The sequence below is a fragment of the Leuresthes tenuis genome, unplaced genomic scaffold (assembly GCF_036924035.1).
Source record: "Leuresthes tenuis unplaced genomic scaffold, fLeuTen1.0.hap1 SCAF_14, whole genome shotgun sequence".
NCBI lineage: Eukaryota > Metazoa > Chordata > Actinopteri > Atheriniformes > Atherinopsidae > Leuresthes > Leuresthes tenuis.
Window position 1 is genome coordinate 19782423 of NW_027325368.1, and position 15380 is coordinate 19797802.

Genomic DNA, 15380 nt, shown 5'->3' on the forward strand with positions numbered 1-15380 from the left:
ACACTGTTGTCCCTCAATGCAATCTACAAAGGAATTGGAGGAGTTTCTCACAGCTGGAAAAAATTTACAGTAATTGCAACCCCAGTGGGGACATTGAAAATAAACTGAAAATCATCTTTGGAAAAACATTTCGTTTTCTCCATGCGCAGTTTAATTGGCGACGTCATTTCAAAGTGGAAGTTGGATTGATGTTCTCATTGCCAACTTTCACCATTTCCTGTGGATCTAAAGCTCTTGATTTCCAGTGCAAAACAGTAACGACAGTAAAGCGGAACACTTGCATTTAACTTGTGGACTGTAAAAGTTTACTTGCCTCAAATAGCATGTATGGATAGACTATTTCTTTGCATTTCTTGCTTATGTAAGCTCTTTGTAAGGATAATGCTTTAGACTCACTCCATTCTTATTTTTCTCATGCCACACATTGATTGTCTCATTGTCAAAAGTGATGACCGTCAACTCGTGACATTGCACTGCTTTGACTACGACATTGAGTACAGATAGGAAAGAGCAGGCTGCACAGCACGAGTGAGCCTTTAAGAGCAATCTGGAAGAGGTTGAGAAAAATCCGGTGTAAACACTTGCTGGATTATTCTGACACCAGCTGTTGGAGCTGTGAGCGCCGGAACTGTGGAGCTAATTTAATCAGGGCTGTGCCAGTCAGTGGCTGCGCTGCAATGACTCCTCTCCACCTGCGCTCTGCAGAGTGTGTGAGTTTTTGAAGTCCCTGCTGCTCAGAATCTTTATTATTTGCTGCAATTAATTCATATTGACTCATGGGCCTTTTTTTTTTTGCTTAGATTAGACACACACATTAGAAATCCAGTGGCACTGCTGTTGTTCCTTGAACATCAAACTCACCACCTCTACAACATAAATAGTGTCTGCTTGGTTTTATGTGAATAAAATATCTCTTAAGTTACTCCGTTACAGCGTAGCAGAAGCAGCATTCTTTCTTTTCATATATATATGAAGCACAAAAGCTAAAAACAGCCCTTTTAATCAAGATCAAGATCGTGATCAAGACCGGATGCTCTAATGCTCTCACAAGCATGCTCACACTTACCTCATGGAGAGCTTGCCTGAAAGGAAGCCACATTTTGGAGAGGAAGCACAATGCTGAGAGTGTAGTGTTTTTAGGTTGAAACAGAAAAATGAAGAAAGATTACGAAGAAAAAGAGGGTACGTGCAAAAAAGAAAGAGGGAAAGAGGCCAACAGACCGAACATCCCAAGCCTGGATGTATGTGGGCTGAATAAGCAGTTTCACATGTTCTTTTAATTCCAGTGGCAGTGGGACTCCTGCTCTCTCTTTCCTAACTGACAGCTCATTCATCTTTGCAAGCCAAGAGCTCATATCTCCTTCAGGGCAATGCACACTTTATATGTTCAATACAGACAGATCTCATGTAAAGGTCCCTTGTTTGGAGAAAAAACATAGTATGTACATAATAATATACATGCTGTTAAGAAAGTATGACACAGAGAACATATGCTGTAGCAGCATCAGAAGCAAAAGTTATATTGATTTATCAACTGGCATTCTTAAATGATTAAAAGGAGAACTTTAGCCTTTGTTCCTGCAGGTGGCTGAAGGTGTCGTTTTGGCCACTAGGTGGCGATATTAATCCACTTACAATGTATATGCTCTGCAGAGAAGTTCAAATTGTCAGTCGAGCACAAGAGAAGGTTCTGGGTAGATAATGCAGCCCCCACACTTCAACGCAGACTGCACCTCAGTTGGGATTAACAGTTGCAGGAAAAGCATCATCAAAACACATTTTTGTTTATATCAAAGATTTTGGAATTTGGCAAAACATAAAAATCGATTTTATTAATATTTCTGGGTGTCCATATGTTGGTGTGTCCCCTCAGGTTCCGGCTGTGGGCAGTAGACAATACAGGACGGCGCTCCAGTCCAAGCGAGGTCACCATCAAAACCCCATGTCCCACTGTGGATGACGTCAAAGCACAGGGTGAGGAAAGAGACACGGACTAAAGTCAGCTCTGCACACAAGTGGGTCACAGACATCAGATGCATATAACGGGAAAATCTACACAACAAAGCTTAACTTACGCATCGTGTCATTTTCATCTGCATCCATTTGCTTGACAGATACGTTTGTTCAAAAGAATGATAAAGTCTGTCATAGCTGTTTTCAAGACAAAAAAAAAAAAATCATTACATTTGGAAAATGTTCCAAGTGTTAGAAGAATTAATTTACAGGACAGACATTTGCTTTTTCTGTGGGGAGCAAATTTTTCAAAACCTCCCAAACCAGATGTCATAGAGTTCATAGAGTGCGTCATATAGTCACAGGCCGATAGTTTTCTTCTCTGGAGCAAGACTGTTTATGGACACTTTATGCTACAATTCCATGAGGATATTGACTATAAAAAAAGCCATTCGGTGTCAAAAATGAAAGAAATCTTTGGTTACCTTCTGCACCAATAGGAGCTTCATAGTAAATATGTTATTGCGGGTCCTGCTGCTGTTTGGAATCAGCTATTACAAAAATGCTCCGTTCATTGAAGTGTGATCCTACTGGGCTTACGCTGTTAATTTTAAAGCCTGGAAATGCATGAATGGTGTGAAATGCAATACTTCCATTGTACTGGCACAGTTTTTAAACTGACTTTATTATTAACCAGAAGAGTGGGACAACTTCCTGAACTGACAATCCACGAAAAAGATCATTAACATTTTACGGCTGAAAAAAAATCTCCAACCTCTTCTTTGGCGATGATTTATTCATTTTAAAATGGTATTGCTATGAAGATATGCATGTAAAAGCACATCTGGCTAAGTCATCTCAAAGTGGAAATGCAGTACAAAAAGAGAAGAGCCGCACAGCTCCGCAAAAGGTGAAAAGTTATTGTCCATAGAAACAAATGCCAAAAAATGTTACAAACAGTTGTTACAAACAGATCAAATATGGGACGAAAAAAAACTAAACAGAAAGTGTTTTTTGTTAAGTGAAATAGAAATTAGCGATGCAAACCTGAGGGTTTTCTGGAAAACTTGACAGTAGAACCAGTCAGACACAAATTTGGCTACGTTCACACTGCAGCCAAAAGTAGCCCAAATTCCCATTTGTGACCCATATCTGAACAGTAATAATATGATTTTTTTTTAATAAGACCTAGGCCACTTTCATATGTGGTCCTAAATAGGACATATATCTGATGTTTTTCAAAGCGACCTTTGTCTGAATAGTCATGTCGCATTTCATCGACTTTTGGGTCATTAAAGTGAGACAGACATCGCAATTCTGTGATGGAGGTGGGTAAGATCAAATGTAAGCATTGGACTAAACAAGGATGGCAGACGCCCTTGATGGAGCTAGTCAGTGGAAAGAAAGTGACGTGTTGGACTTAATTGAAATCCTCGTAATTATGTTGGCTCTGATAGCACAACAGCTTCAGCATTGATACACACACGCTGATGTGTTTAGCATCCATAGTTACTTCCATAAACGCAGCATGCTGCATATGATGTCACATCTTCTTCTGAGCATGCGGGTCACTTCAGGGCTGTACATTGTTCACACTGGAGTCTGATGGCGGTCACATTTAAATCATAATATGAACAACCACGCAAAAAAAATCGGAATTGAGCATTAAGACCTGCAGTGTGAATGTAGTCTTTGAGGACTAAGGAATATTTACTGGGTTCGGGCCTCCATAGGTGAAGGTCAAGGAGGACAACATTCCCTGCTTTCTGGCAATAAAATGAGACTCCAAAGGAAAAATACACCTGATCTACCATAAAACATGATGGAGGTCTATCATGCTGTGGAGTTGCTGTGCTGCCTGAGGACAGTGAACATATCACAGCAATTATCTAATCAGATGATTAATCAAGAAATTTTAGAGCACCAAGTGCCACAAAACTAGGTTTGAGACCGAGTGGTGTTCTTCAGGACTGAAAAATGAAACATATTCAAAGTGCTGAAAACTACAGTCCCTCAAACGGCTCCCAAAAACAATTTGTACTAACTGAACCACGTGTTAAAATGACTAACTTTACAGTAAAAACAGGCTTATAATCTGTGCCCTATTGCAAACAATCAGATATTTTGCGTGATTTAAAGTTAAGTAGTATTGTGGAGGTGGGAGTGCTTTGTGTGACTGAAGAGTTCCAGGATCACTACCCGATGAATGCACCTCCTATCCTCTGGTTCTCAGTGCTGCTGTCATACTGCGTGGAAGAGATGAGAGTTTGAGTTTACCTCTGATTGTGTGTCTCCTTTCAGAAATAGCAGATAAGATCTACAATCTATTCAACGGTTACACGAGTGGGAAAGAGCAGCAGACGGCCTACAACACTCTTATGGACCTGGGCGCTCCCACACTGCACCGTGTGCTTTACCACTACAACCAGCGCTACGAGAGCTTCGGAGAATTCACCTGGAGATGTGAGGATGAGCTCGGACCGAGGTACAGTAATCCTTTGTCTGCATTTTCTCATATTCTATTCTTTAAAATGTATTTTCCAGTGTCTTGGAGTATTTAAAGGAATGCCCAGATCTCCTATGAGTGACCTCAGATCTGACGTGCATTCCTTCAAACAAATTGATCATCAAGTTCAGCCTGATCACCAATCTATCAGAAGAACTCAACAATATACAAATCCCTGTAGGTCTGACTGTTAGTATTATGCAGAATACTAACAGAGTGAGCAGTCTTAATAATGTGTAGACTGTGTTCACTGTAATCAGTCTCTGACATTGCAGAAATGTGTGTAAGCGTGTGTGTTCTCCATTCATGATTTGCCCTCCCACTAACAAATAGCAATCTGTCGCACTGAACTTGGGCAATTGACTCTGACATCTATGAACAATAACAGTGCAGCCTGGCTGCTAGATTGAAGAAAAGTGGCAACTGGACAAAAGTCTGGGTTGGATCATAGTTTGGTGTGAACACCACTTTTAGTTTTAACAGAGGGTCTTTCCAAAATTAAAATAGCCACCAATAATTTCGTGATGCTAAAAAACCCAGACATTGATTGAACTGCTGAACAGAGAGCAGATTTGGACTTGGTTTGGATCAGATTTGTTTCATTAGCGATTCCTGTACCTCGGACTGTCCAAACCATCCCGACAGTGATTCTCTAACCTCATTCACAAGCCAACTGTAGAAGACTAATATTCCTCTCTATCGAGCGTATCAAATCCCATTCAAATACTTCAGTTTGCACTTAAATGCTATTTTGTGCGAAGATATTCAAAAGTTGAATACCTATGCTGTAGAGATCAGACACTACAGTGGTATCTGACAAATAGTGATTCCTTTGGAATTGTCAATATTTCTGCTTTAATATGACCTAAAACAATATATTTTTGCACCTGTCCTTGAAGTAGATCAAGGGAACCAGATGAAACTAATAAGACAAATGTATAATGTTTGGCCCAAAGTGTTTTCAGTCAATAGGATGACAATTAGGTGTAAGTGGCTACCTTGTTTTGGGGATTCCTCTAACAGGACATTAGTTTATTATTTTCAAACACGTTTGTGTTCATGGCACAAAACAAACCAAAATGTCTAAGGACCTCAGAAAATAGTTATTAATATTTGTCAATTTGGAAAAGCTTATCTTTGTGTAGCATTTTGATCATGAACATGGAAAAATGATATCTTCAAATGGTCCTGAAAGCACTAAACCTGTTGCAGTTCGCTATTGTTAATAGTCCCAATAGTCCCCGCTAAATATATTTTTGACTGTAGAATCCAACGTTAGATCCAAAATTATAGTTTTGTTTTTATTAAACTATATGTTTATAGGTTTGTTTTCAAAGACTTGTGCTTTCATTAAGAAATAATAGCTCTGGGGTTGAAGGCCACATAACAAGAGTGCAGAATATCTGCCAGAACCCACAGCACAATGTGTAAAAACAATGCAGAATAGTGACATCTAGCAGTATGAATTGCAGATTGCAACCAATTTAACATCCATCTTTTTTTCACATGACTAAAGTCTAATGAAAACATAGCTATGAGTAAGGCTGCGCGTCAGAGTCGATTACATCCTTTTGTTGATTTGTGTCGCATACACTGACACAGTGTTTGCATCCATCCCATTGCATCCATGGACATGCATCCAACCATTTAGTACAGTGAGCTGGTTTGAGAGCCTGAGATTTGCCATTCAATGATTAAATATCGTGTTTAATACAAACTCAAGTAAAACCCTGTATGGGCTTGCAAATGCAAATATACATACTTGACTGTATGTTAAAGCTACCACTTTGTTTGCAAGCTGTTTGCAGTTTGTTTACACAGGTTTCGGTGATTAATTGTATTTCAATTCAGTTTGCAATTATGGCCTTCAGCGTTAATGAAAATCTGCATAAAGCGATTGTTGTGCTGTATTTGATCTCACAAAAATGCTTCTGTTTAGTTTCCTGAGATAAATGCAGCACATCCCCTTCACAGTGGCACACTTCTGCCACTAAAGCCCAACTGATCTTGCCCGGTTGTGTGGATGCTTAGTTCAGCTTGAGCCAACATGATGGACAGAGAGAGCTTATTCATGAACTGTTTAGAGAAAAATCAGCTCAGGGAAACTTTCACATAAGCGTATCTTTGGTTCCCAGATTGTAGGTTACTTCCTGCTGCTTTAGTGTAAGTATCAAAAGATGCAAGTAGCCCTGAGTCTCCTGTCTGCAGCTGCAGTCTTCCACAGATTTGCAAGACAGACTTTACAACCACAAACACTCTAGCTCTGTCTTTACAACTTCTGACCAAGTGTTTCCCACCACTCTTCCCATTACTCTTTATCTTTTTAAATGTTTGTTTTTAGTAGTTCTTTACTGCGTACTTTATCTGAATTAAAGTTCAAGAACATATGATGTTGAAAAGACAACAATAAGATAATGTTAAATATCACTGAGTAATTGTTGCATAATATTGACCCAAATAATCATGATGATGATTCTGGCTTATAATCTACCAGGCAGAGTATATCGAGCTTGAAAGTTCACTGGTAGTTACATTTATTTTTTATGGGTCAATTAACCAAAGTTTTATCAGCTAAACAGAACATATTTGATTGTGATTGTCACTGATATAGAAAAAAAAAGTCTTAGTTTAAATATTAGATTTCATGTACGCTAACAGACTTCTGTAAATGTTCCAGAAAAGAACAACTGTCTCCATGTGTGTGCATGGCAGCACAACAGTCCTTTAGCCTGAATACCCACCAAGACTTAAAGCTGGGAAACTTAAAGCTGTCAAACATCATCGCTCGTGTCATCTCGTGTAGAAGTCACAGTAAATCCTACTTTGAAAAAAAGAAGGGGCTAACACTATGTAACTAAAGTCTTTCCTCTGCACATTTACCACAGCAAGCGGTAATCTGTTCCAGCATTATTGCAAACATACCCTCAAATGGTCGGATTTCCGTGATATTAGCTCATTCAGAGCTGGGAAATGTTTGATTCTCTCTCTGTTTCTCCGTGGTGGGCAGAATCTGCTCCCAGCCTCTGAAGTGCTGTCTTTGGTTGTTGTTTGTGTGAAATGAAGTCACTGGGGAAATTCTATTAAAATGTCTGGGAAGCAGAGTGAGTTAAACATCTAAACATCTGTAACATCACTATTTAGCAGCTTGCAAACTGGACCCCCCTCCCCAAAAAAAGATGAATGTAAAACTGTACCCTAATGTTTTATAAACAGAGCCATGTGTCTGATATAAAATGCACTAATAAACAGCAGTGTGTGGAGCATGCTTTCGCTTTGGCAGGTGAAACTGATTAGCTAAGGCTCCCTTAATTCTGTGACTTTCTCTCCCCGTCTGTGGGTTCGCCTGCCCTAAATGAAAAGTTGTTTTTAATAGGGACCATGCTGGAAAGAGTTGGTGTAATTGATGGAGTTGCTTCTGAAGTCTTCCATTAAAATACACTTACATTAACAGTGCCCCAATTTGGTTAAAGGGAGGGATGATTACCTCCAATAAAGGCACCTCAGAGCTGGAGAAGAAGCAGAGAAGTGCATTCAAGGTGAAGCCTGGCAGCAGGGGAAGGAAGTATAACTGTGTTTTGTTTAGCCAAGTTATCAAATGAACATTAGACTTTCCTTCGTGTCTTGTTTGGTGTGAGGAAAGACTCAATACCAGACTTGAGCCGGACGTGATCTACTGTTACAAGCACGAAGGCTAGGAAAGAGGTTAATGGCCCTGCAGCTCCACCGCCGTGTTTCTCAGCCGACAATTTCCCCACGGCGTCAAGCAGTTCGTGTCTCTGATATTATTTGACCACTGGGAAAAACAAATGCAGCAGAAAAATTGCTGCACCAAAGCCAGAACAAAAATACTACTGATATCATTTTTAGCTAACGAAAATAATGGTCATGCAAAGTTTCTGGCTTTTCAAGCATCCACTGTTGATGTTGGCCTGGTTCTGCAAAAGCTTCAAAGATCAGCTTGATCATTGTCATTCAGTTGAGCCAAGGCTGACTTTAAATGTGGGAGAGAATACGAATCTCATCCAGACTAGACTCATTATGAATATATTAGGTTAAAAACTGTTTTTTGTTTTTTTTTATCCATTTTAATTTGATTTGAAATGTTAATCGGGAGCCTTATATAGATGTTTTGTTGAGAAACAGTGTCAGACTAACAGGTCACCTTGTTCTTTTCCTCCGTCAGTCTCAGAACAGAAGCAGCCAACATGGATAAGAATTATAATTCACTTCCCACCTACTAAATTCACTATCACTCAAGTACCAGAATATTTGTTTGCAATGTAATAAGGAAGCTGAGACAAGATTTTTTGAATTGAGGCCTTTTATCAAAAGGGCTGATTCGGTGGCACATGCAACATTTTTAGTGTTATTGGTGTTACAGATACAGGTTTGATCAATTCTTATATATTCCTGTTGATGAAATTCCACAAACTGTCGCAGCCACAGTCTTTTTATGTAAATGGCCTTCAGTTTTTTGCCCCCTTTTTTTTGTTGTTTTTTACAGGCCATAGTTGTCCATTTTGGACACATAAGTTAGGCTCCTCAGTAATTACACTCAATCTGCCACCTACCTGAAGGATGGGACAACTCTTAAAGTTGTCCTTCTAAAGTCTTTCCATTAGAGGACTTTGACACATTTGTTTTAGGCAAAAACAACTGCCTTGATTTAGGTATCTAAATGAGACGAGAAGAGAAGAGAAGCTTAAACTATAGTTGCTCACCTTACCTAAACGTAGTACACCACATATAAACATACGGTTGAAGCCATAATGTTTGTGTTTAGGGCTGCACGGTAGGTTTGATAGCACTGTTGCCTCACAGTAAGAGGGTTTCTGGTTCATATATCCCAGCTGGGGCCTTTCTGTGTGGAGTTTGCATGTTCTCCCCTGTTCTCGTCTGTCTCTGTGTGGCCCTGTGATGGACCCATCCAGGATGTACCCTGCAGCTGCCTAATGGCAGCAGGGATTGGCTTCAGCCCTCCTCCAACCCTGTATTACATTAATTGGGTATTGAAAATGGATAGATGGATACTTTATGCGTTTCCTCATCCAGTGTTACTGAATTAGCTTTAAGATATATTTGATAATGTTTGCGTGAATGTTTGGGCAGATGCAGATTAGAGAACATTTACAATTTAAAGTTGTTCAGAATGACAAACAACTGAGGTACGTTTTTTGTAGAAACAGGTAAATATCAGATCAAGTGAACTTGTAGTTTTTTTGTGTGTTCTAAAATTTCCATTCACCTTTTGTTTTTTTATGTTAGGAAGGAAAATGTTAATAGAAACCTTGCAATTGTTTGTCATAGAAAACCCATGTCATATTGGGATGCAGTAAAAAGAACAAAACAACTATTGAATGGTCAATAGAGAATATATATGTGTGCTTTGAGGGTATATACAGTACCTGCTGGAGACAGTTAGTGATATGACCATTAATAAGCCGGTGCTGGTAACAGAGCGACTTGTGGTTGCAAATAATAAGGCAATAAGTCATTCCACCTGTGCAGTAACTCAAACACACAGTAACCCAGCTACCCAATGGATCATCTATTGCCTGGAGTGATTGTTAGCATGTCATGGGTAGAAACTCAAGGATTTGCCAATATCTAGGCAGGACATTACCATGTCTTTAGGCATGCTTTGGAATGGTGTTGTAGCCAATGTCACAGGAAATATTTAACTGATAAAGCACCAGCTAATTCTGGGGAAAAAATCAATAAAACTCATACCATCTGTAAAAGAAGCTTCTGACGATATGACGATGGCTTTTGCAAGAGGATAATGATCGCTAGAGTTCCTCAAAATCCATAATGACAAGATCCAAGAGGCACACACTGAAGGCTTTGCTGTAGTTCTCCCATTACCCTGGCCTGAATATAGTTTAGAATCTTTTAATCATTAGACAGACCTCAAGAGTGGTGCATGCAAGCTCTACCATAACTCTCACAGAGCCAAAGTCCTTTTGCAGGAAGAATGGCTGAAAATCCCCCAAACAAGAACTTTTATCTGGCTTCAGATAGCATCTGACACTGACTATGGGGATTACTAAACTTTTGCTTTGGTCCTTTACCTTATTTATTCTTTTTAACCACAAAAGCTGGACTTAAAAAGGGAGTCTTGCAGAAAATATTTGAAAAATTGGGCTGTCTTAAATTCTGCCTTTTCAAATTCAAGTCATCTTTTGGTAGCTTAGCTACTCAGAGTAACAGAAATTCAGACCAAGAGTGACCGAACTTTGCATGTCACTGTAATTGACACCAAATTAGTGGAGGGTATGTCTTTGAAATGTCCTCGTTATTTACTAAACAGTCTTCTTTAAGTCTCTTTTGTTTGTGGTTTGTTCTTAAATCACATTTTTTGGCCACTGTGAGAAAATGTATCATCCAAACAACACATCTGTGGTACTGCTAACAGTAAACAGAAGTGCGACCTCAAATACACACATGCACGCACTCACAGTTTCATCGTCAGCTCATCTGCTGTGGGGACAATTCCCCAGTTTCCCTGTCACAAACAGTGAGGACGGAATGAACTAGATTTTCATTAGCAAGTCAAAATATAGATAACAAGAGCTCAGCTCAGACTCTGACTCAGTGTAAACTCCTATCTGCAAAGTAAGCAATATCTGTAAATTAATGAAGGCACAAATGTAGCTTTATCTTTCTCGTGGCATCAGATATTCAGATTTCGTGTTTTTTCGAAACATATCAAATCTCACTGACGAGACTCACTGACGAGACTGGGCATCCTGCGCAGGACGATTGTGTTGCCTTTTTCAGGCAATATCGCATGGCACTTTAACTCAAACCATAAACACACAGGAAGGCTGTCTCTCCAAGCCTTGACACTTCCCTTCCCGAGGGCCAGACCTTGTCATCGCCATGAGAGTACCCATCATTTCGACATGCCGCTTGGCTGTTGACTTAGAAACACTAGATGTTTTGGCTGGAGTGAAAGAAAATCCTTGATTCTGGCTGTTTCAGCCCGGACTGTGTCCTTGGTTGGACTCTGTACCCTTTGATGAACTACAAAATATTTTATTCTTTTTGTAATCTACTTGGGCTGCATGGTGGTGTGGTAGTTAGCATCGTTGCCTCACAGCAACAGGAGCCTTTCTGTGTGAAGTTTGCATATTCTCCATGTGTATACGTGGGTACTCCGGCTTCCTCCCACCATCCAAAAACATGCATGTTAGGTTAACGTGTCTCTAAATTGAACCTAGAAGTGAGTGTGAGCGGACATTGCTGTTTGTCTCTATGTAGCCTTGCGATGGACTGGCAACCTGTCTCGCCCAATGGCAGCCGGGTAGGCTTAAGCCCCCTGCGACCCTGAATTGAATTAAGCGGGTATAGAAAATGGATGAATGAATGTAATATTCTTTGTCTTTTCAGTTGACAGTCTCTCTAATTAGAGAGAGAGAGAGAGGGTTGGGGTATTGTTATGGTTGGAATTTCTGTCAGGAAATCATAATCACAGCAGAATGTTTACTTTGCTCTCTGACTTGTATAGTTGAGAGGACAAAAATACACACAGTTAACACAAAAGTGTCTTCTAGCTGTTAGTTCAAGAGTGATTTATTAGTTTCTGTGATATCGAAGAGTGTACAGCATCATCTAAATATTTATATACTTGATATAAACTTCTATTAAAAATATTCCCTTATCCATATCAATACACATTGTTATGAGTTTACTTAACCATTAGAAATACATCATCTGTATCACCCAAGGAGATTCTGGGTGCCATTTTGACTAAACAGTCATTTTTAACAGTGCGTAACCATGCAGTTCAGGGGATTTTATTCTCAGTATCACCAAAATATACTTCTAATGTAGATGTAAAGTACATGCCTCATTTCCAGGAACACTGGGAAATTTTCTTAACTACAGTCAAATTTTAACCTGCCATTTGTTTTATTCTTTTTTAACCTTTATTTAACAGACACAAGGCCAAAAAAGTGATTGTTAGTGTGTTAAATGACCAATTACATTATATTTAGAAAATAAAAACAAATCTCAAATTTGATAGCATCAACACAGTCAAAAGTTGGTAAAGTAGCTTCGAAAGACAGAAAGGTTTTTAGAATATACAAATAACAACGTTCTGGAACAATCTAGTATCACTAGATTTATAGTTGACTGGTGAGGGTGTTGGAATTTGGTATAAAAGGAGCATACACTAAAGATCGAGTCTTTTGACGCAAGGATGGGTTATGGCTGACCACTTTGAGGATTCAGAAACTCAAATTAGGAAAAAATGTTACTACAAGATAACAAAAAACTTTGGTCTTTCAGGATGTGCAGTCCATCATACTGTTGGGTTGGATGCACTCTATATTATACTATACTCTTGCAAGCATCCTGCATGCATTTTAATTGTAGGAGGTGATTTTAACCACACAAACCTCAAATCTGTTCCCCCTAAATTCTATTAGTGTGTGTCCTGTCCCACTACAAGCAAAAACACCCTGGAACATGTATACACTATATGCAATACAGTACCCCACCCCCATCTTGGACATCAAATCATTGCTCACTGTTCCTATTGCCTAAATACAGACCACTCATTAACAGATTAACTCCCACAACGAAAACGGTTACTGCCTGACTAGAGGGGGTTGAGTTTGTCCTCCAGGACTATTTCGCCAGCACGGACTGTGACCTTTTCCTTCAGGAGGCCACCCAAGGTACCAACACAGACATAGAGAAGCATGCCTCCTCAGTACTACTCTACTTTAACTGCACAGTCAGTCACATCTCAGAAGTCCATGTGCATATACCCAAACCACAAACCCTGTGTGAATAGTTAAGTTTGTCTGCTGAGGAAGGCCCGTGACTCTGCATTCAGAGCTGGCAACATCTCTGCCTACAGCACAGCCAGGTCAGATCTGAAAAATGGAATCAAGACTGCAAAGTGAAACTAAACACAATATATAGAGGACACCTTTCTACAAAACAAGGATCTCCAGCACCTGTGACAAGACATACCTGACCAGGCAAGCCCAAACACCCCTGTACCTATGATATCTCACTTCTGGATGAAATGAACCACTACTATGCCCACTTTGACGGAAACTACACAGAGACTGTCATCAATGTCAGAAGAAGACTAGGGGTTAACCATGGCCACAGCTAAGGTCAGGTCCACCCTTCACAGAGTAAGGAGTCACAAAGACACCAGACCTGATGGCATTCCAGGAAGGGTGATCAGAGCATGTGCCGATCAACTGGCTGAAGTGTTCACCATCATCTTTAACCTGACTACCACCCTATTGCTCTCAAAAACATAATGAAATGCTTTGAGAGACTGGTGCTGAATCACATCAAAATCACTACTACTACTAATCACTGGGTAACCTAAACTTCATCCACTTTGACCCTGGGTACAGGTGCCCCTCAAGGCTATGTGCCCATCAATGAAACACACCAAACACCACAGTGGTTGGCCGATGAAACTGGTTGGACGACACTCATCATAAGCACAGCATCCTGCATGGGGATAGCATCACCCATTACCCCACACACCCTTGCTATTCACTGTTCCAGCTCCTACCAAGTGAAAAAAAGATACTGTAGCCTCCAGACAGGAACCTTTTTTTTCTCCAGTGAACTCTAACATGCGTTTTTTAGCACGTCCCTATTTGCGCCTTAAAAGCACTGACACTTTATGCACAGCCATTTTGTCTATGACCATAGGTATACCATTTTTCATAATTCCCTATGTTTTTATGTTAAGTTATTGCTATTTATCCTATTGTCTTTTTATCATTCCTTCAATGCTGCCTTGATTGACAATGAACGATGAATTGCTTTCACTTTATTTCTTTTTGATTTGTCACATTTGATGTCACCAACACACTAAAGAACATCAAACAATAAGAAGCAACATGGAGGCCTGTAACAGTGCTATTTTTATTTTGTTTAATTTTTACAAGATAAGACTAAGTTAGATTAAATCTCTTCTTGCTTAACCCTAACTCTGAACATTGTTGGGGTGCTGCTTGAATGGTGATGAATGGAATAGAGGCGAAAAGCCTTCAGTCCATCTGTGACAGCTATTGTTGAAAGTTCCAAATTAACCTTAAAGGTCTTCATAGATCCATTTGGTCCCGGGTAACCGAGTCAATATCTCTCCACCTAAGCATCTGATGACATGGTAAATCATGTTCATCATGTAGTAACCCCATTTGAGTTTTTTACATTAGACAAAGTTGGATATCTAAAATTCTGAAGGAAAAAAGAAGTGTTTTGTCAGTATCTGTGTTTTCTGTGCATGTGTGTATGTGTGTTCAGAGCAAGTTTTCCTTTGAAGTCCTGCTCTGCTCTTAATTATCATCAGGTCAATTCAGGTCAGGTCTGTCCCACATCTCAAGGTATCTTGTTCTGTTCTTAGATATTTGAGATAGAATTAAGGGTTTTTATGTACCTCTCTTTGTTCGTATATATTTATATACACTACCGCTCAAAACTTGGAAATGTCCTTGTTTTTCATGGGAACACACATGAAATTAGTCGGAATAGGAAATGTAGCAAATGAACAGGACATGCAAACATTGTGAGAGTGAGAAATAATGATTTTAACGGAAATGTTGAAAGTGTTCTTCAAACTTTGCTTTCATAAAAGAAAAAAAAACACCTTTTGCAGCAATCCCAGCCTGGCAGACTTGCCTCCTGGAGCATCTTCCACAAGGTTGGCTTGATGAAGTCTTCCTCTGTACCATACAGTCAAGCTGCTCCCACAACAGCTCAATAGGGTTCAGATCTGGAGACTGAATTCCTGCTGACTGCTCATTCTTCAAATATTACTGACACATTTTGGAGGTGTGTTTTGGGTTATTTTCTTGCTGTAGGGTGAAATTGGCCTCAACCAAGAGCTGTCCACGGGCTCTGGTATGGCGCTGCAAAATCCTGTGATAACTGT

General features: G+C 39.7%; 1 protein-coding gene across 6 annotated transcripts in view; it reads left to right on the plus strand.

Annotated features, from left to right (window-relative positions):
* astn1 (astrotactin 1) overlaps positions 1 to 15380 on the plus strand; it is a 327153-nt gene that overhangs the window by 304309 nt on the left and 7464 nt on the right. For all 6 annotated transcript variants that reach the window (XM_072364268.1, XM_072364270.1, XM_072364269.1 and 3 more), the window contains 2 exons: positions 1874 to 1974; positions 4255 to 4438. In XM_072364268.1, the coding sequence (XP_072220369.1) occupies positions 1874 to 1974; positions 4255 to 4438 (285 nt within the window). The remainder of the gene's footprint in view (positions 1 to 1873; positions 1975 to 4254; positions 4439 to 15380) is intronic.